This window comes from Carassius auratus, chromosome 16, assembly GCF_003368295.1.
Source record: "Carassius auratus strain Wakin chromosome 16, ASM336829v1, whole genome shotgun sequence".
NCBI classification, from domain to species: Eukaryota; Metazoa; Chordata; class Actinopteri; order Cypriniformes; family Cyprinidae; genus Carassius; species Carassius auratus.
Genome location: NC_039258.1, coordinates 27004985 through 27027505, shown reverse-complemented (window position 1 = coordinate 27027505; position 22521 = coordinate 27004985). Strand labels below are relative to the sequence as shown.

General features: G+C 37.4%; 2 protein-coding genes across 7 annotated transcripts; one reads left to right on the top strand and one right to left on the bottom strand.

The window, feature by feature from the left end:
- The first annotated feature begins 472 nt into the window (after nt 1-472).
- On the top strand, nt 473-7290 carry mylipb (myosin regulatory light chain interacting protein b). Its single transcript, XM_026284972.1, has 7 exons — nt 473-559; nt 1137-1327; nt 3784-3969; nt 4090-4287; nt 4382-4546; nt 4960-5377; nt 6458-7290. Exons 1-7 carry the CDS (start codon nt 473-475, stop codon nt 6623-6625), a joined length of 1413 nt encoding a protein of 470 aa, XP_026140757.1. The 3' UTR covers nt 6626-7290.
- A 1390-nt stretch (nt 7291-8680) lies between these two features.
- Nucleotides 8681-20775, bottom strand: atxn1b (ataxin 1b). 6 transcript variants are annotated; one of them, XM_026284964.1, is made up of 5 exons: nt 19613-19761; nt 18321-18786; nt 13280-15372; nt 12562-13167; nt 8681-12437 (listed from the first exon to the last, which is right to left on the bottom strand). In XM_026284964.1, the coding sequence occupies exons 3-4, from the start codon at nt 15167-15169 to the stop codon at nt 12589-12591; spliced, it is 2469 nt and encodes an 822-aa protein (XP_026140749.1). In that variant the 5' UTR covers nt 15170-15372; nt 18321-18786; nt 19613-19761; the 3' UTR covers nt 8681-12437; nt 12562-12588. The 6 variants fall into 6 exon arrangements, with proteins under 6 accessions (XP_026140749.1, XP_026140748.1, XP_026140746.1 ...); XM_026284963.1 differs by having other exon boundaries at nt 8681-13167; nt 15694-18786; nt 19613-19760; XM_026284961.1 differs by having other exon boundaries at nt 8681-13167; nt 19613-19760.
- Nucleotides 20776-22521: the final 1746 nt, after the last annotated feature.

Below are 22521 nucleotides of genomic sequence, written 5' to 3'. Positions count from 1 at the left end.
AATGTGAGCTTCATGCCTTTAAAGTATGTCGGTCCTATGCCATTTTTTATGCTACAGTATGTGATGACTCGGTAGCCTATTGTGTGTAAAGTCGTTAAAATTCAGTTGTTTCAATCATAAAATTCATGATTTAAAATTAATCTGTTTGTAGTGTAGTGTAAATTGGCAAGACCTGTGGAAGACAATTTAACAATTTCGAATATCTTTGTACATAAACGGTTGGATGACGAAGAGTGTGGTGTGGAACAAACGCTTTGCGAATCAGTTCCATCGAATCAGTAAAAAGAACCTTTTTAAAAGAATGATTCGCGAATCGGACATCAGATAACGGAGAGGCGGATCCTTGAGTTTGACTAGTGCTTCATAAACCTGACCTCGCTGGTTTTCCAATGGGGTACGAGGCAGCCTCGTGAACCACTGGACCCTCTCTCCGCTATCCTGGACTGTGTGTGAAAGAATAACTGCTTTCACCATGTTATGCCACATAACTCGTCCGGACTCGGTGGTTCTGGAAGTGGAGGTGGACCCAAAAGCAAATGGAGAGGACATTCTTAATAAGGTGAGCGCCGGGAGTTCACATTTCAAGTTTAAATGTCAAGTTTAGGTTGTTAAAGTTATCTAATAATTTTTTACTTATTACATGCTTATTAGCATCATATACAAGACAGCAAATGTAATGTATCATCACAAATGTCGTGAAAATTACTGTATAGAACACAAAAGTTTGTCATTTTCATTTTTGTTTAAAAAGTACGACTTATGTTATTTTAAATAATTATTTTTTTGTTATATTCAAATTATTTTATGGATTTTTTAAACATGAATTTTACATTTGTGACTTTCTACTGTGAGAAATTCACTGTTATGGAAAACTCTACACACAAAGATTATAAGAACTCATCCTCATTCTTTTGTATAATTTTTACTACACAATTTACAATTTACTTTGAAAGCAGGTATTCTCTCATACCATATTACACTTCAAAAGTCCCTCTTATGTAATGTTTTGTCTTTCTAAAGGAGGAGGGGTGCTAACTGAGAGCCCAAGTCCCAGCATTATTTAGATCAAAGCACACATACTTATTCATCCAAAAAATTACCATTTAATGTTGTTGTTGTTGTTTTTAAATGTACAGATATGTCGGAAAATGGGAATCATCGAGGTCGATTATTTTGGACTTCAGTTCACTGGTACAAAAGGAGAGCTTTTATGGCTGAATCTCAGAAACAGGATTTCTCAACAAGTGGACTACCTGTCTCCCTGCAGACTGAGGCTGCGAGTCAAGTTTTTTGTTGAACCACATCTGATCCTGCAAGAGCAAACCAGGTGAAACTCTACCTAAGTGAATATAAGTTATAATATTCTATCATAGTGCTCATAGTTTCTGCATAGTTATGTACAGAACATAATTTTTCCATTATTGCCAAAAAAGAAAAACAAAACATGATCTCTCTGTTGCTGCAGTCTTTGTGGTTTCACATTTTTGCTCAGCTTGGAGGACTTGTGGCAGGCACGTGGATGAGAGTTCCTTTTTTTGGGGTTGTTTTTCTCGTGACCGCAAACAGGAAGCAGCTGCCTATAGTGCTTAAAGTGACAGTATATTTGAAAATGCAGCATGCTTCGGTGGTTCTGTTGTTTTGTGTTCTTAACTTTGACGCACATGTCCATGCATCTATTCATATGATGTCTTTCTTTTACCTCTGTGGCAGGGAGTAACCTGTGTACATGTTTGCTCTTGAAACTGACACTCTTCCAGTTAGGGAGTGCCTCATGTAGGCCTGCTGAAGTAAATCATATTCCTCTGGAGGCTTTTAAGGGACATCTGTGTGTGCATGCTCAGATCTTGACAAATGTTCCCTGAAGTTCAGTCAAATTAGGCCTAAGCGTGGGACGCTCCAGAATTCAACGGTAGTACAGTGTGTCCTAAACTAGAATCTAGAGGAGCTGTTCAGTCATGTCTGATGAGGGCTGTTGGAGGGGGTGGGGAGGTGTCAGTATGTCTGAGAAGCCTATGAGTTGAAACGCACTGTAATGTGATTCTCCCTGTTGCATAATCTTCTACAATGGCGGGACAAAATCCAGCTCCCTCTCCATCAGCCTTTGTTATTCTTTTTCAGCCTTCAAATGCATGACTATGTCAACAGATTACTTATTATAGTGCAGGCTCTGGACTTCATTGTCTTATGTTAAAATGCATATTGGCTTAATAGGTTACTTGTCTTTATGTGATGATAATTGATTACATTATTGAAAAGTTTATAAATATATTATACTATCTCTTCCCTGTTTTCACATGTACACGTGATTTATTTCAAATTATAGAAATATGTGCCAGAAGTCACAAGTCTTGCTTCTGTTACTAAAGTTCACTGGGTTTACGCCGCTGAGTAAACTTGGCTTCAAGCCATCTTATTTTTTAGATTATATCAGTGGGCTGACGGTTCATGATATTTACTGAGAGATACAACTACATAAATGATGACTAAAAAATAATACAAGAAACTTAAACATTCATGTTATTGACACACTCTGGCATCTCAGTAAACCCTGTAAAGCCTAACATATGAAATAATAGTGAATAGAATAGGTTACAGAACTTTTAGACAAAATATGAAAGAAAATATAAAGTTCTCATATGTTTTATATCATTTATATATAAGGATTGTATGGCTCATAAATGTATGCGAATACGGCGCTCACACTCAAGGAGGAAAAGGCACAGCAGTTTTATCCAGAGGCCCACACTGAGAAAAAAAAAACTTATTTATTTGGCCAACAAATAGGTTGAAACTATGATATGTCATGTAGATCAATGAGATTTATATACCTGTAAAGCAGACTGTTTGCATAAAAATATCAATATAATAGAATGCATATAATATCAGTTGTCACTCTATATCTCCCTATAATATGTCTTGGTAAGATGATTTTTAAATGAATATCATCATATAGTTAGAATTAAGTTTCACATAAAAAATTAAAGTTGTATATTATATCATTATATGTATATTATATGCTTAGTTTTATGACAAAAGCTCTGTGGTTTTAACTGTGGGGTTAAACATATAATGCAATGTAATAAACAAACATTACTCAAAAAAAAAAAAATTAAATGTTCCTCAAAAACCTGTTGTATCTTAATTGATGCACATATTTTAGCATGGTTAAAAAATATAGATAATTACATAAAAGCTGCCTCAGTCTAGTAAATGTTCATCTTAAAATATTAATAAAAACCTAAAACGTATTCTTGGATTTATTTTATAAAAGTCATCAAAGATTTTACAGCTAAAAATGTTTGCCATAGAAGGGGACATCTTTAGAAAGATACTTTCCTTCCAAAAAAGTATGAACTATTGGTCAGAAAGCAGCAAGCATGGATTAGATTGTGAACAACACATTTTTAAAGTTTTGAGCATTGATAATTTTTTTTTTAAAGTCCTTAGATATTCACACATCAAATATGATAAAAACAGCATTTATGGTTATGAAGTGGAGATAGAAGAGTTTTCTTTTCCCTTGGGGCACTAAAGTTTGTACTGATTCAGCACATTTCAGTAAGAAGCTGAAGCTTGCTTTATGATTATGTCCACATTTATAGGTTTCAGCCAGCCTGGACATTTCTTTTTTTCTAGTCTATTATTTTTAAGGAAAATAATAAACACTGGTGTGTAAGTATATATACTTGTCTGATGCACATCTTTTTCCTTATTGAATAGACTCCACGGTCTTGTTATGAATGGTTTATTAAATATATCCATGTATTTTCTGTTGTTTTGCAGACATTTGTTTCTGATGCACATGAAAGAAGAGCTTTTCAAAGGAAGCTTGCGGTTGGACATGGAGCAGGCGATTGAGCTCTGTGCATTACTGGCTCAGGCAGAGTTTGGAGATTATAACCAGAACACAGCCAACTACTGCTACTCCCAGATCTACGGTCAAGACCCCAGCCATGACACCATCAACAAGTAAGAACACCAGAAAGAGTATATTCTCAGTCAGAATAACATCTGTTCTTCCTCTAAATAACATGGAAGTGACTGAGAGAGTTTTGTGAAATAACAGTGGTGTCTTTTGTCTTTTTATAGTATTTGTTTGAGGCATAAGTCACTGGAGGGTGTTAGTCAGGCTTCAGCAGAATATCAAGCCCTTCAGCTGGTTTCCTCCCTCAACTACTATGGTGTCGAGTGGCACTCTGCACGTGACCCTGAGGGACAGGAGCTGCTCATCGGGGTCGGACCAGAGGGCCTGTTTGTCTGCAAAACAGATTTCACCCCTATTGAAAGGTGCATATGCATGACAACAAAAATAAGAAACAGCTGGTCTCTCAGAGATTTTAAATAAATGTCTATAACATCACCTCTTCATTTTTCCTTCCAGAATCATTTACCCAGTCATTCAAATGGCCACTCAGTCTGGAAGGAATGTGTATGTGACTATTACAAAAGACAGTGGGGACAGCGTGGATCTTCTTTTTAAGTTCATCAGTCCCAGTGCTGCCAATGGACTATATCGTGCTATCACAGAAATCCATGCCTTCTACAGGTGATTATTGTTATGATTGTATCAAGTGATTTCAGAAGAGAAAACTACTTTAGCTTTTTTATTTTTCAGCCAGGGCTGTTATAGTTTTGAATTTTAATTTAGTTTTTATTTTAAATAGTTTTCACTTTGTCATGGTTAGTTTTAGGTTAGTATCTTAAAAGTTTATTCTAGTTGAATGTTATTTAGCAACACATTTTTTTTTTTACATTTTTGTTGACAACAACACAACTGTGTTTAATTTCTGAATTTTAAACTTAAAGTCATCTTGATGTAAAGATTAGCATATTTCCTAGTTTGACAGAAACGTTATGGGCTCCATTAGTGATCAGCTCATTAAAAATGTAAACCATGAAGCAATTTAAAACTATTTAATACCCATATTTAATTTAACACAATTGAACTTAACTCTTCAGGTGTGACACTGTAACAAGCTCGGTGAAGATGCAATATAGCCGTGACTTCAAGGGTCACCTGGCTTCCCTCTTCCTGAACGAAAGCATTGACCTTGGTAAAAGGTACATCTTTGACATCCAGCGCACATCCAAAGAAGTGTATGACCGTGCGCGACGAGCCCTGTTCAATGCAGGGATGGCTGTGTCTGGATGTGGGAGCCCAAGGGATGATTGCAGTCTATCTCCACTGAGACAGACAAAAGTTGAAAGGGAAGTGCAGACATGCGTCAGCTGCAGAAAAACTTGCGTTCTGAAGGAGAAGCTTCAAAGGCTACAAGAGGCCCTGACCTGCTCTCTGTGCTGCGAACAGGAGATCAATGCTGCATTCTGTCCTTGTGGACACATGTTCTGCTGCTATAACTGCGCCAGCCAACTTCAGGTGATTATTGTATAATTACTACAAGATTACTGCCATTTAGAACTATATATAATACATATATGTATGTAACTTAAGTCAAATGCTATGAAGGCTGTGATAAAGATGACTGTATTTTTGTGTGTGTGTGTGTGTGTGTGTTTGTATGTGTGAGTGCGTGCGCGTATATGTGACCCTGGGACCGCAAAACCAGTCTTAAGTGTCAATTTTTCAAAATTGAGATTTTTGTAGATAATCTGAGAGATGAATAAATAATCTTTCCATTAATGTATGGTTAGAATATAACAATATTTGGCTGAGATACAATACAATATCTTGAATTAGAGGGTGCAAAAAAATCCTAATATTGAGAAATTCGCCTTTAAAGTTGACCTAATGAAGTTCTTAGCAATGCATATTACTAATCAAAAATTAAGCTTTGATATATTTACAAGAAATTTACAAAATATCTCCATGGAACATGATCTTTATATAATATCCTATTGATTTTTGGCATAAAAGAAAAATCTATAATTTTGACCCATACAATGTATTTTTGGCTATTGCTACAAATATACCCCTGGTTTTGTAGTCCAGCTTTACACACACACACACATACACACATAAAATGTATATATATTTATATATAAAACACAATATTACATGAAATATTGTGTAATATTAAGGTATTTTCTTTTAAAATAAACGTTTAACACATTCAACACTGATGACAAATAAAAAAGAGTGTTTTTTTTCCCCTCATGCTTATCAATCATCTAAATTGACCAGTTAAGTTAATGATTAAGAGAACTTACACTCTTAGGTTTACATAACTTCTGGTTACCCTCCTAATATATTCCTCGACATGTGCTGTCAGCCATTAGAAGCTGAAGATCATGATAATCAGACTTTTTCTCGTTACGCAGCAGTACTGTGACCTTTTGAATTTCACCCTCTGACATCACAGAAGTCTTATATCAGTCCAGTGGTGCACGACTGGGTAGTTAAAACGGGCATATCGTATTAAAACTGCATAATGAGAAAATAAGCATATGTTTGTGTGTTAAAATTAATGATTTTTTCCCTTCTTTCCTCTCTTATCAGTATTGTCCAGTGTGTCGTTCAGATGTGGACAATGTTCAGCATGTCTTTTTACCCACCTGTGCCAGTCTACTTGGGCTGGCAGAGGCAAAAACCACTACCTTCAGTGTGTCCAGAGGGACTGCCGTCTCAGAGGATTGTGGCGATAAAAAAAATACCTGCCAGATGTAGGATGGATAACATCTGCTCACCATACATGTACACCATGAGACTATTTTAAAAATACAGAAGAAATGTTATGATAAATTATACAGTGATTCTTAAGAGTGAGCTGAACTTCACAGAGAGAGGCCGGCTATCCGCAAATACCTCAAAAACAAAAAAAAAACAATTACTACTGTTAATCATACTGTTATTTTTCACAGTATGCACATTATTTATAGGCATTAGATTGAATAAACAGTTTTATACAGGAGGTCATTAAGAGTGGCAAATATTGTGCATGGTACACATTAACAGCAAATTTCTTATGATTGTTTAGTTACTGTATTAGGACACATAAGTAAATACAAATGTACAGTACTACTTAACACTCCACATCAACTATATTCTATATCAGAAAGGATTTTTAAAAAGGTGTATTTTATATTTGTCTCTGTGTGTATAAAATTTTATCTTGCAGATATTTCAAAAAAATACATTTCGTCAAATTACATGAAAAGGTTTTCTTTCAAGTGCTACTGCAGTATTCATAAAATAAGTCTATTATGCACTATATTACAAAAGGGTCCCTATGACAAAGAATTATGTCCTCTTTCAGACTGACATGCATTTCATCAATATTTTGTTTTGTTATGTAATAAAGAGCTTTTACACACCTTTTAATACCTGCGTGGTATTTTTGTTTTTGTTTTGTTGAATTAATTTTAGGATCTTTTTCCATACATACTGTATTACATCTTCCTGAGTGCATCTATAGTCATGTCACCATAACACTATATACACACACCCTTTCTCGTATTAATAAAAGACTTATCTAACAGTGTACTGTACAGTACAGAGTATCATATTAATAAAAGACTTCTCTAACAGTGTACTGTACAGTACAGAGTCTCATTTTAAGGTAGCGAGACTCATGTTTTGCACGTACTGATATACTGTACGTGTAACTACTGATATGCTATGTGTTACAGTACTGATATGTACAGTGTCTGTGTCGAAAGTGATTTGATGGCAAAGGTTATAGCCAGTTTAACGTTATGATAATTCTGAGAAGGCTAGGCAAGTACTGTAAAGTACAGTAAAGATAACTATCAAAAAGTGTGCTGACAGTGTTATACTTCTTTACAGAGCATGGCCAGTTAAAAATACAATTTCAATCTGCTTATAATTTAATATGCTTATATATTATGCATATATATACAAATATTTACCTATTTATTTAATTATTTTAATTAATGCCCAGAGGCTTGTCTTGTGGAGACCCTTTCTTCAGGATACATCAATATGCCAGTAGGAGGCGACAAGTCTTTATGAGGGAGTCATTTATTTATTCACATGATTCATTCAAAAACACTAATTCAGACAAAGTGAAAGACTGAATGCGGAACAGTATTTCTCATCATATGCCTGTCATACGTTGCAAAATTAGTAGTTGTAATATGCTAGTATGCTGTTCTGAGCACAGCCACGTTTTAATGAGCGAGTCATTGAATCATTTTATCTCCCGATTAGTTCAAACACATTGATTCATTTTGAAACGAAACACTACAAGTGTTTTTGTTTGTTCGGAGGAATTCAGCGGTTAGTTTTGCTTTGCCTTCGTTTTCAAACAGTTTGTGTGGTGGAGCAAAAACAGAAAACTGGAAAATTGTGTCTACAATGTAAGTTACTCGACATTTACTTTTCGTTTATTGAACATTCAACAGTATCAACATCACTCCTGTGATGTTGGATGTATAGTATGTGTACTATGACATTTATTTGGTGGATAATCTGCAAGCCTGGAACAAGGCACAAAATGTTCTCCATGAAGAAAACTACTATGCATTAACTATAGGCTTACAGACAAACCTTTAGCCCAAAGTTCATAACTCTTGCACAATCTTACCCATCTGAGTCACAGGCGATTTTCATGTCTAGCTATACTTTGAGTGTGTTTGCATGTTACGTAATGGCTGGCTGGAGCTGATGCAAGGTATTTACCTAAAGGTAGTGTCTTAGAAAAGTGCATATCTGTGATCAGTGAGATGGGGGAATTTTTTTTAAATCACACAACATTTTTACAAATAAATGTTCTTTATTAGCATCAGTGTTTCCATGAAGAACCTTTAGCATCCATGAAAACTTTTTTCAATGCACAAAAGGTTGTTTACACTAATGCTCTTTAAACTAATAAAAGTGATTCACTTCATTAAAATATTATTTGGGAAAACAAAAACGGTTCACCTATGGCATCACAGCAAAAAAAATATCACAGTTCGAAGGAAAAAAACAACTACAATTGGCACAGTATTTTATTAGAGTGATTATACAGATACAATAGATTTGTATTATACAGGAAGTCATTGAACTAGACATTTTAGCTAAAAGTCAAGTCCGATGTTCCTTTCCATTTCACAAAAATCAAAACAGCTACAAAAACTTGCAAGCACCACCAAAGAAATGATCACTGACTTCACTGAACAGTCTTGGATGCTCTGTTCACATAAACACGCCACAGTTAGAAAAGTTGAGGTTGACTTCTGTCTTAATTGCTTTTTGTCAGTTTGTAGAAAAGGAGCTTGTCAAAGAATGAGAAAAATATCACATGTACAACGAATCACACAAATATAGTCATTTACATCGAATATATAAGAAAATGAGAAATCATTTATGTGCTTTTTTTCTTCTTTTCTGAAGAAATGTCACTCTGGAGTGACAGGTTTAACGGGAGGTAAAAGATCTAGATCTTCCTTGAAATAAAAAACAATGAGATCAATGTGTATGCTATAGGCCAATTTCTAGACATCAAGTTTGGTCTTCCAACCCTAAATGTGGTATTGCTAGAACTAATCCTGGCTATGGACCATTGAGGCAATTCTGAAAATGTTCAAGTCTGAAAATTTGTACATACAACAGAAAGTTGTATTGTACCATATTAATTTTATTGATTTTACCATATGCCTTTTCAATAGCAAGCACAAGAGCTACATTCACAATATTTCATCATGCTAGTTAAAAGTTAGCCTTCTTTGTACATTGGGTGCATGTACAAAGATGGGCTGTAGAGGGCGCAATAGTCAGCCAGTGACTTCCCATGAGTCATAGCACTGAAGCTAAAATGATCACCGGCTAATTTTTTTTGTAACTGAGCATTTTTGCAAAAAGTAACACAGGTACAGAAACAGTCGGCCCAGTTTCTCAACCTGAGAATGCAGTTTGACTATAAATCGCTATAATGCTTTTATGATTTCAAGTGGTTGACAGCCTTTTTTTTTTAAACAAATAAACAACAAAATCTTTTTTTTTGATGCAGATGATAAAAAATTGCTTTTGTTAGGTTGAAACAGAATCATACACACTGGATAAAAGAACGTTTGTTGCCAACAGTGTTGAAACCTGACTGTCTTCAGTGAAGTTATCCACACAGTGCACAAAAACACTGAGGTTTACATGTACAAAGCTACAAAGGAGAAAAGAGAGAGAGAAAAGAGAGAGAACAATGATACATTTGAAACAAACAACAATCCAGAAACATTGACACTTTTCTAATGGTTTCTAGTCTATTGTCATAGCACATTTTTCTACTGCCTTACCAATATCACCAGCACAATGGACTGTATTGAACATATTGTAGCTTTGTGGCTACTAATCAACAATCCCTTTCATTTCTCTTTCATTGTCCTCTCTCTTCAAAAGTGCATAAAATCCAAATCCAAATTGGACTCAATGTGCAATCAAGCATTACTTCTACAATATGAGGTCTATTGTGATTCCATCTGAATATAACCCTAGACACAACAATACCTTTTTCAAGTCCATCATCAAACTGACTTTAGTGAAAAACTCACACTCTTGAGTACACATATCAAAATGGATAGTTTTTAGGTGACCTACAGAGCTGGCAATATGAAGTGTTAACTAGAAGATTCAATACATACAATTGGCTTTACTCTTTAAAATGTCTACTTGTGCAAATAGCAAAATTTTTACATGTATTCAAAGATTTTTTCTTCTTCTGAATTTATAACAGCCACTAATATGTATAAAACAGTCAGTTGAATTAGATAATAATTATTTTGTGACTGTTTCACATAAAATACATCTGAAGACAATCCCATAAGGCTTTTGTTTATGGAATAGAGCAATTACAATTGTCATTTAAAAAAAGAAGTTTATGGATTATTACCTTTTCTGTTATTTTTCATTGCAGTCTGATACATTAATTCCTTTAACATGACAAGCACAGTAAAGATAAAGACAGAGAAAATAGATAATGTGGATATTAAAATCTAAAGAAAGTGTCTCAACATTCATACTGTATTCTTCTTATTTTCTCTCTCTCTCTCTGCAGAGAAGTTACAAAACTGACCATTACATGTTTAGGTCATTAGCAGCATACTGCTAAGTAAGGAGAATCAGAATTATAAAAGAGACCCCAGTGGATGACACACCTTATTCTGAGTAGTATCTATAAATTATTTTGATGCAAACTAAATTTAGGCTGTGACAGACTGAAGCATAGTCCTTTCAGGATGTATTATGTCTATGTTCACAGTTAATTTTTGCCTACACTGGAAATTTCGATTTTCAGTGACCGAGCAGATTGAACACAGCAGAGCGTCCTCCTTTGACCCACTGATTCATTATATATATATCATATCTATGTGATTTTGTTAACTTTATCAGATGCTAAATTTATTATATAAACAAGTCAATATAAAAAGGCCAATTCTGTTTATGATAAACCTGTAAAACATGGCTTGTTTCAAACATTGAGTATGCTGCGTAGATTTATTTGTATGGCAGTTATGTTGTGTCTTTAACAAAGAATTCATTATTTCCGCTGGACTGATTAAGACCCACAATACTTAAAATAGAGTAAAGGAATACATCATTATTGGAAAGCACTAAATGAGAAGTTCTTTGCACATAAAAATGGGTAGTAATGCACAAAATGACTAACAGCACTCAAAATGGTCTGTTGCTGTAGAAACAAAACAAAGGTGGGAATGTTTCCATCCATTCATTCAACTTCCCCTAACCTTTCTTTAAAGTGCTAATTCTGACTTGAACGGAGACTTCTCTACACAGCCACTTTGACAATGAGAAGATTTCTCCAATATTTTCTCACTCAGATCTTAAATCACAGATCTGATCAGGCCATCTAATTGGGTTAATTGTTAAATGCACACATGAGGTATGTGAAAGCTCAGTATTGCATATCTAGAAGACTACCAGCAACTGAATTAACATATGAGGATAAATCATTTAACATTCAGTGTTGTATCTTGATGCTTTACTTGACTTAAGTTTGTTTCAAAGTAGTCACTCGAGCAAAGCCTGTCACTCTCAGATGACATTATGTAAGCAAGGGGCAGTAACAAGTGGAAGGCTGCTTCTGTCAAGATAATCATTTTCACACAACTCACAGAAGTCACCTGTAATCATAGTTGTACAAGTCTTACTGCTAACCTTTTGCCATCAATCCATGTAACAGTCCTTATCCAGTCAAAGCCCTGATTATGAATTAATTCAGTACACATAACAGTAGACTGTTTCACTGCTGTGCAAGCTGAGAAAAAAGTGGTCAGAACTTGCAACCCAAAACTGTCATGTCAAGCTGATTTAAAAAGAATATCTAAGGATAAATATTATGTATGACACGACTCTAATGATCAAACACATTTTTGTGTAAAATGGTCTAAAGTTACAGTAACCTGGATATGAATGTGATAGGAAAGCAACAAAAAGTAAATCTGCTCTTCCTTGTCCCTCTTGGAGTCCATGGCAGTGATGGGGAAAGAATTCTGAGTCTCTGTTGTTGAAGCAAAAGCATTTTCTTGGACACCAAGCAAAAAAAAAAAAAAAAAAAAAAAAAAAAAAACAGTTAATCACTATTAGGTGATTTCTCAAATTAAGTATGGCTAATTAATGTATTTCTTGGTTAGAAACGGACTCCCCACCACTGCTCTATGGAGTTCTGAATGTCCTCAGCAACCTGTGCTGGAACAGCCCTCAATGCTGACCTTCAGCTGATGTGGGAGGAAGGAAAATTTGGGTAAAATCTGAGGGTCCTCTTGCGACATCCACATTTCTCCCCTCTCTGGAGCAGACCATCTCCTCTTGCGGCTAACTGCTTTCTTGTCACTAAATGTGCATGTCTTTTCTGCCTCGGATTTGAGGTTCACCTGTGTCTGAGAAATTACTCCCCCATTCTCCAAGAGGGTCAACACATTTCTTCTGTTAGAAGTCTCAACCAGTGTTCCTGCAGTATTTTCCACTCCTGATGTAATTCTGTGTCCTTTCTTAAGATCCTCCATTTGGGTTGGTTTTTCCTCAATTGGCCCACTGTTTTTGGCTGGTTTGTGTTTTGTCAAAGAGTTAGAAAAATTATCTTTCTTTTGAATGCTGTCTTTTAGGCTTTTAAGGGTTAGAGAGATACATACATCACCCACAGAGAGTTTGGCACAGGATAGTGCTAGCAACTGGGTGGTGCGGTCAGGGCAGCAGGACGACCAACCTTGACCAAACACAAAGAAAGGGTATTCAACTAGAACCTCGACACAGACCTGAAACAGAGAAAACCAAGAATAATATATGAGTTCCAATGGTTCAATAAGCTCTACCAAAGATGACTGTTAACATGACAAGTGAACTTGGTTTGAAAAGAAACTGACTAACCTGGGCTTTGTTCTCTCCCACTGAGAACTGTATGATAACAGCATTGGGTGTGCGGCTGCACTCTATGCGCTCTACTGTGCTGGAATCAATCTTCAGTTCTCCACTCACCTCCGCACTTTGTACAAAGTCCTCTGTCCGCAGATCCTCTACACGCTTTAGTTCGCCGTCTGCCAACTGGATAATAGAGCCCTTCATGAAGAATGGTGGTAGGCCTGCTGATGGTGATGTTGGTGTGCTGTGAGGGCTTGTGGATGTTGGAGGTGTTAGAGGAACTGGAGACCCCACTACACCAGTTGAAAGAACAGGCAGCTGTATTTGGGTTGGACTTGGCATGACACAGGAGGCATGACCTCTGTCAGAGACTGTGATGTCTTTACCATTGGGTAGGACTGAAGCTGCAGCAGCAGGTGGAGATGTATTAATAAAGGTCTGAGGCAGAGCTGTTGATGCATTTGCAACACTGGGGATGACAGAACAGCGGGTGACCTCCGGCTCAGCAGTAGTTGGATTGATGTTAGTGGCACTCACCGGAATGAGCAAGGAGGGGTTGCCTGAGATCACCACGTGCTGTGGCAGGTTGCTTTGATAACCAGTTACTGCTTGCTGGGGTCCACCAGAAGTACTGGTGATGTAGCCAATAATTGGGAGCTGCGTAGCAGAGTAAAGGCTGGTGGAGAGCTCTTGATGGGGAGTGTTGTGATGAGCCTGCAGGAGTGTGTGCGTGGAGATTGTGGGGGCCGGTGAAACTTGGCTGTCTGAGGACGTAAGGGCGGACACTCTGGACATTGGTTTGCCTATGCAGATCCCTCCTCTCTCAGCAAGGTGCAAGGATGAATGGTCCTTACCCAAGATACTTTGGAGCTCTGAGTTGCTGTTTGCTGCAAGGTGGCTACTGGATACTAACATCAGCGATGTCTGCAGTCCTGTTCTCTCTTGAGTGCTGTAGTCTGCTGGAAGCAGAACCTGAGCTTGGGTCTGGAGGCCCAGGTTGTGGTTTTGCTTATGGCTTTGGTCACCTTCTGACTGGCTAGGAATCCCTTTGGCAGTACTGTGCTTGACCATTGAAATCTCTCCTAGTGTACCATTCTGCATCTCTCTGGGATGTGAGTCTAGTTGCTTCGCAATGAAGCCATCTGTGTAGTGTAGAACCACTTGAGAGGGGGTGAGGGCTAGGGCATGAGGGGCAAGGACTGCTGAATGTGGATGGATTTGAATGGGCAGTTGGGCAGAAGGGGAGGACACTGCCAAACCCAAAGGTGCTCTCTCAACCTGGATGCATTGACTACTGGAAACATTTGGTATAGAAGAAATCACATGATGATTATGTGAATCAAGGCTAGGTGCTTGGGAGATGACAGCTGTTGTGGCCAAAACTTCTTGTGGCATCCTTCGTGGCTGTGTTAAACTGGTTGTGGATGGCACAATCTGTGAAGAGATATAACTTGTATAAGGCCCTATGAGCTGGAGATTGGGGGGAAGTTGTGTGTATTGGACGGAGCCTATGGTTTGAGGAAGGCTTGTGGAGAGAACCGCAGGATTGGCTGTTAGCATGGTAGGCCCAGAGAAAACTCCCTTGTATGTGGAGCTATTGGAAGAGAATGAAAAGCCAGCAGATGTAGTAGTTGGAGGATATTCCGTCACCACAGTGAGAGCCTTATTTGATGGTGGGGGGCTGTCAGGCTCAGCACTGTTGCTCTGTGATGGGCCTGCATTGTTGGGGATGTGGGCCATGCTAGCCATGGTAGCAACACTGGCTAGCCAAGCCAAATTCTCTCCACTCTGGCTGTCACTAACAGCAGCTGACACCAGCACCTGCTTCTCTTCCAGAGCTAAAATCTCCCGCTTTTTTGGCGGAAGACATTCATTACAACGTTCCTGGTTAGACTTCATGGTCTTGGAGCTTGTCACGTATTTTAACCCACTTGTCTTAATCAGGATGTTTTAAAGTTCAAAGTAGAACTCAGTTGTCAAGATTTTCATTTTTACTTTGCTCCACTTTTACTATAGTCTTGCCCATTATCAGGACTCTTGTCATGAAAGGATCCATGTGCTTCATGTGGAATCATCTCTCACTGATGGCTATTGGTCCTTACCTTCATCAGACAGACAAAAAAACAAACAATGAGAAAGTGCATCCTCTATGCACTGCCTTTTAGTCTTTTAAACTAGCTCAAATCTATGTGCTGAAAAGTAGCATATTATGTGATTTTTTTTATTTTACAGTTAGATCCTTATGAGTGCCAAATGGAATACATTTGATTTTGTTTAGAAACTGGACATTTTTAAATATGCTAATTACAAAGTCAAACCTCACCTTTTATCTACTGAACAATTTGACTTCATTTTCTTTTATTTGTATTAGTAGTATAAACAACAGTTTAGAGAAAATGAATGTATGTCATTATCGAAAGTACCTCTCCATGTAAAAAAATGCATGCGTGTGGTGCTGCTGACACATGCGCTGCACCTTGTTTACTTGCAGAGATGCATGCATCATGGTACTCTCCATAATGGCAGAAGGCATGATTCGGAGGAAAAAATTGTTGAATAAAGTTGTTATTTTTGTTTTCTTTCAGTGAAAAAAAGTATTCTTGTAGCTTTTGAAGCGGTTGAACCACTGAGGTACCATGGACTGTTTTACTGATGTCCTTTCTACATTTCTTTGGCTTGACCATGGTAGTACCCTTGCTGTCCATGGAGAGTCAGAGAACTCTCGCATTTCATATCTAAATTTATGTTCCGAAGATAAATTAAGGTCTTACAGGTGTGGAACGACATGAGAGAGAGTAATTAATGAAATTTTTAAAGAGTGTGTAGACAGGAAAAAGATGAAGGAAGAGAAGACAGAAAGAGAAAGAGGGAACACTGGCTCTCCTGACCCACATTGAGCTCTGCCTGCAAGCGAGCATAGTTATTGAGTTAGAGATTAACAGTGGAGAACAGAGAGAGAGAGAGCAAGAGAGAGTGAGGGAGGGGGAAATAGAGGGAGGGAGATATCCCTTCACCACAGTAGATCTGCACCAATCACTGTCCTACTTTACCCTGCTACAGCTTACACCACACACAACCATTAAATGCTTCAGTCTATTGAACACAGAGCACAATACACACACGTACACATCAGCATATCCATCGGACTGATACGCGCTTATGCATATGTGATTTGGTGCAGAGTGCTCATGTATCAAAGAACAATAGAACTGTAGTGATCACATAGATCAGTCTTACACAGCTTTAAATGCACACAGCATAACAAAAGTACATAAAAAAACATTACATATACATAACTGCAGTCCCCTGTATCATTTTATGTATTTACAGGGATTCATAACAAACATTTTTGTTATACATCATTACATCCTAAAAGAAATTGGAAAACAAACATTCACAATGCATGCAGACAATATTGTTTACCATTAACCTCTTAACCAGACAGACGGTCATTCATGTGACTGTAAAAAAATACTGAGAAATTGAAACAGTTGATATAAAGCCCAAGCCTCTATAGAGAGATTTTATGTATTCTGAATGTAATATTTGCATCCACTTCCCGTTTCTAAAAGATGTTCTTCTGCCTTTAGGGTACTTGCATGCATACGCTTGCTGAGTTCCTTATGGTATAATATAACATACATTGAAAAAGTTTCAAGAATACCTACTTTTTTTACACATTAATTGTGTGTCTGTATGTGCATATGACTTATTTATCTTTTACTGGGTGTAATATTTTCCTCTCTATATCCAGAGGGTTTCAAAGAGCACTACTGAAATGCACCCACAATTCAAAATAGCTAAATCAAACTAAGCCTGCAAGGAAATACAGCCACACAGAGGTGATGCTTCATTTCTGGTTTCTTTCTGCTTGTGGCCAATTCATGCCATAGAATTGTAGTCCATGTCAACAGATGGATTTTCTATTGAAAGAACCTCAATGAGTTTTCCTGTTGACTACTATTGTTGTTAAATTGGGCTTAACCCTATATTTAAACCTCTGAAACCATTATTTTAGCTTCATTAGGATCATATTGTTCAATTTATGAAATAAAAAAATGTAAGTGATTTCACTTGAAGGATGCACTATCCCTATAGGGACATTTAGTTTTCACAATAGACACACACACGTTCGCACACACTCGCTAACAGTGTGGCTGAGCCAAAGAGCCAGAAAGATTAACAACTTTGCAATATCCTTCTTTAACAGTAGATCTCATGCTTTGCAGGCCCGCTGCAGTTCAAAATGTCATCAACGCAACATATTCAAACCAATAGTCCCACACAAAGACATTAATGCGCCAATAAAAGCAACATGTAACATGTCTGAGTAACTTGCACAAAAACAAAGACTTCCCTTTAACAATATATCTACCACAGAAACAAAAACAGTGTCACATAATTTTTCTCTGTATGTAACACAAAGTTCATTCTGTGCACAGTGTGTGTTAATTTAATGCAGAATCCCCGGAACGTTTTACTCACAGGGTGCTGTGACACCTTTTATACAATGATGTCATCTCAGAGATGACTGAACCAGTAGCAGAGATTATGCATACATGTACAAACATAACTGCTTTGAAATTAAATGTTCTTGCTAACTTCTTTCCTCACAAAGCATGCTTATATGCTCAAAGGATTTTTACTCATGTCCATTTAGCGCCTGTAAGCAGCTCTTCTCTGTACTTAACAACCTTTTAAATGGGCAGCTGCCCCTTTAAGAGGCAGTCTAGGGAGTCCTAAGCTAGACATGAATCCAAACAGAGCTGTTGCTGCCTTTACAATGACTAAAGCCTGCTTCTCTGCTCCCTACCACCACCACCCCCCATAAGCAAACGAGCACAACATACAGAGTGACACTGAAACATTTGCACAGAATTGAAACTATTTCTGCAGAGCCTATAGTTTATTATTAACCACATTAAATTGATTTCTCAAATGCATGCACATATTTGCTTCCCTTCATGGATTACGAGAATAATATGGTATGTGCAATAAGCATGTATGATTCAAAACCAAGCAAACATTTCATCTTAGGGTGATGCCTTACCTTTATTTATAGGGGAGCCTTTAACAACTCTCTCTCTTTCTGCACTACGAGTGTAACTCACTCTACCCACTGGCAAGCTGTCCTTTGTCCAGGTTTAGCTCTGCTATCAGGTCACACACGCAATCTTCTGATTTATGTTTTCTTCCATGTCCGATTCCCGCCCCCACCACCTTCACTCTCCTCCACTTCCTTCGACAATTGCTCGGGCTTAGGGTAAAGGAAGTCCCCTCGTCTGTGCTGTTTCACTAGCCCTACGTGTGAGAGCTACAGCGTATGTTATGCAAGGCAAACAGACTGCCAGCTCTCTCTCTCTCTCTCTCTCTCTCTCTCTTCCTCTCTCGCTTTTGCTCTTCACACATACACACACAGTGCTCTAGAGAACACGGCTCCTCCTCCCCCAGTCAGCCTCAGCAGCCTCATCAGGTATTCATTCAAAAAACACACTCCACTTGGCAGGGCGCCCAGACTACACACACATGGGGAGAGAGAGAGAGAGAGAGAGAGAGAGAGAGAGGGAGAGATGGAGGGACAGGGAGAGGGAAAGAGAGGGAGAAGGAAAAATTATGAGCGAGGGACCGAGCACACTAGAAGAAACACGTAGTCTCACGTAGACCACTGCACACTCGCGAGAAACACAAACACACACCAACCGACCATGAAATTCTCCTGGGAGAGTCTTTGTGAGGGTTTCTCTGCATTCTCTTGCTTTCTTTCTACGACTAATTAGTTTCTCTCAGTGGAAAACAAATTTAGTGCCTTACCACCATTACATGTTGATAAGAGTAAGCACATTTGCATGGGGCTATATAAGCTTGCCCTGGAATAAACCCAGAAGGTTTCCCTAACATTAGTGTATGATTATCCTTTGGTTATTTGTTTGGAAGCCAACTACTGAGAATCTAGAAAACATCATTTTTTGTGTAATTCTTGATGGTATGGAAAACCATTGCAGAACACATGCACACAATTCTCTAATGGATAAAATTATATTTTTCATAAAATCACACTATATTCTCAATTGCACAGTTATTACATTTATAGCAGTGGTTCTCAACCATATATATATTTCTTTATTTTTTTCTGAGGCCCTCAGTGGGCTTTGGCCCCCTGATTGTTAAAAGCCACTGCATTATACCAATTTAATGAAATAAAATTTAATGAAATGTTTAAAAGTCAAACCCATCATAACTGAAAACATTGCATTATTATTGAGTTCAACGTACTGAAATGCATACAAGAAAGCACAAAACAAGCATATATTATTATAATCCAAAACACATACATACACTCACCTACATATAATCACATACACAAACATTGAAACCCGTATGTCTCCCACATTAAGCATGCTAAATAGTTGCAGATTACCCTCAGGGGGTCCCACATGCAAATACAGTCACTCGCTCCATCACACACACGCTGACATACGAAAGTGTTATCTTCGTACACAACCTTGAGAAGATCTGAAAACACCCTGTGTTCAAAATGCATGCTGTCAACAAGGAGAAATGCTAGGAACATAAAAAAGCCATCAGCAATATGTAACCTTTAATATTAGCCTGGCATGGTTTACTCTCTCTGAGCAGATCCCAGTACTGCATTGGTTGTATTTGCCAAGCCACAGACACATACAAATCCACCATATAGCATATGAAAGGAAAAGCTCCTGTTTGGAAAACTCACTAACTTTACACTTCTCATGGCCAATCATTCACCCACAAATGGACAACTGTATTTGTTGTCTTCTTGTCTGGAATCCTAATATTTTTTAGTGTCTCTAACATAAAGGTTTTAGAACCTTAACCATAAACTAATAAATAACATACAAATTTAAAGCTTGCTAAAAATTTAACTGCTGTAGTGATATATGTGTAACACGTCAGTTCAAAAGATTGATAGCTTTAGAGACTATTAGAGAATACCTGTACTGTTCTCACTCTGGTTGGCTGTGTCTAAACCCTAAAAAACCATGCAGAGAGACAATCTTTGATATCCCCATTCAGTCTAATATCAGGAGATTTTGGGAGGGTTGCTATGTGACTGTTTGTTGAGGTATTGCCTTAACAAGTCACTGGGGAGATGGGATGAAAGAGCTATGAAGTGTTCTGAGTTGGCTGCCAGTCTTAGCTTTTCTGTTTACTTCCTTCCTTTTCTAGTTTAGCTCACTTTAATAAAACTCAGATTAGATAGATGTAACTACAGTGAAAGAAAAGTTAGGTGTGCCATAAAGAAGTACAAGTTTAACTTAAATCAAAGTCACCAGTATATAACCACCAGGAGCTACTCTCTGCAATGACAGAAATGCACTCACAGTCATCCATGATCAGGTCCACTTTCTTCTCCCAGAAATCCAATCACTTTTGCAAACCCTGGAGGAAAAAAGTGTTTTGCTGGCTTTATTAAGTACTGACACCTGTTCACTCTTCACACTGACAGAGCTTTCACCCTACAGAACTTTGCTGAAACTTCTTAGAGATACTGAGGCATGTCTTAACATGTCCAAACATGTACAAGGGGGACAGAAGACCAGGACTCATGCTGATATATGGACTTTGCAGTGGACACAAGCATATAATATATATGTTATGATTTAGAGGACCCCATTAACAGAATTTAGGGCTTCAAAAATTAGAAAATACATTAATATGCTAAAGTTATGGCATTCGTTTAATACAAGGAAATAAAATGTTTTCTCAAGAAAAATGTAAGACAGTTTGAATGATTGTATATATTTTTGTAGTTTGAAGCCTGTGAAGAGAATTATGAGACAGTTTAATATCTCATGTCACAGAAACATTAAGTGAAGAAAGATATTTATATAAATACAAATGGGCGAAATTACAAATGGACAGTACGGCAGATGTAGAAATGAAAGTCCCAACTTACAGTTAAAATGACAGAATTTTATGTCATGAACATTAAAATGTTTATTTTAACTTGCACCTTTACCGTGTTTAGTGTTAACCAATTAAATGTAACTTTATTGCTAATTAGAAATATTTTATCAAAACGTAATCTTGACAAACAGTTTTAGAGATATCAGTCCCTTCCTGTTCAAGTAGACAGGAGCTATTTTTGCAGAATGCCAATATGGCCGCCAAGTAAACTGACTTCCCTTTAAAGGGACTTTTCAATTGGAAGGCATCCAGTCCGGTGTCATTTGAGTGAACTGTACACACTTCAAAGTGGAAAGTCCCTTGATTTAGTTGGTATTATAGTGTCTCTGAGCATGTGGGAAGATTACGCAAGGACCTGTGTTGCCGAGGTAACAAGGACAGGCTCTACATATGTCTCAAGGCTTACACCTCGAGAATTTTTTTTCTGAGTTATGCATTATGTGAGCATGTAACTATGTATGTTTTTTTTTTTAATACCTTTAATACATTTAACATTTTATTTTCTGTGTGTAGCAAGAAATGAAAGGCAAAAATACTGTTTCACCCTTAAATCAATGGATATTTTACATGGGCTTACAAGAAATTACTCTAAGAATAAATAGTTCTCATGTTTGGATGATTAATAGACAATATGGCCAGAACATATGACATTTGTTTGTTTTTAAGTCCCAATTGAATGGAAAACATGAGCTGAGTCACAAAGTCTGTTTAACTCAAAGAAATTGTATAATCACAGTACTATTTGTAGTACTATCTTGAACTGGACCCCAGTGACTTTCAACTATTTTCTTTTGTGTTCCACAGAAGAAAGAATGTCATTCAGATTAGTAATGACACACGAGTGAGTAAACGGTGACTGAACTTTCCAAACTATCGTTTTCAAGTACTTCATTGACTTCTAAAGCAGAACCGCAATAACAGACAGCCAAATCTTTCTGAAAGTAAAATGTTTTCCCATGTCTTTCACAACGAGTATAGCCAAAAATAGCTCTAGCCTACACACTTCTGTTGAGAATACAACTCGAGGAGCGGGGACAAGTATGGTTGAAAGAGCAGCGCAACCACTTTACAAGCACAGGCATGAAGAACATCATCGTTGTTGTTTTTTAAACATTGCCAAGGGGTTAAGGGGGGCAACGTTCAGTGGTTAAATGTGCTGAATGCTTAATAAAAGTGAAACCTCACTATATCTGAGACTTCCAGTAAGGAATGCAATAAAAATCTCTTTATCAGACACTAAAAAGGCTTAATACTAAGCACAAGGGAGGGGCACTACTGCCTCAATAGTGGTTTTGGCAGCCTAA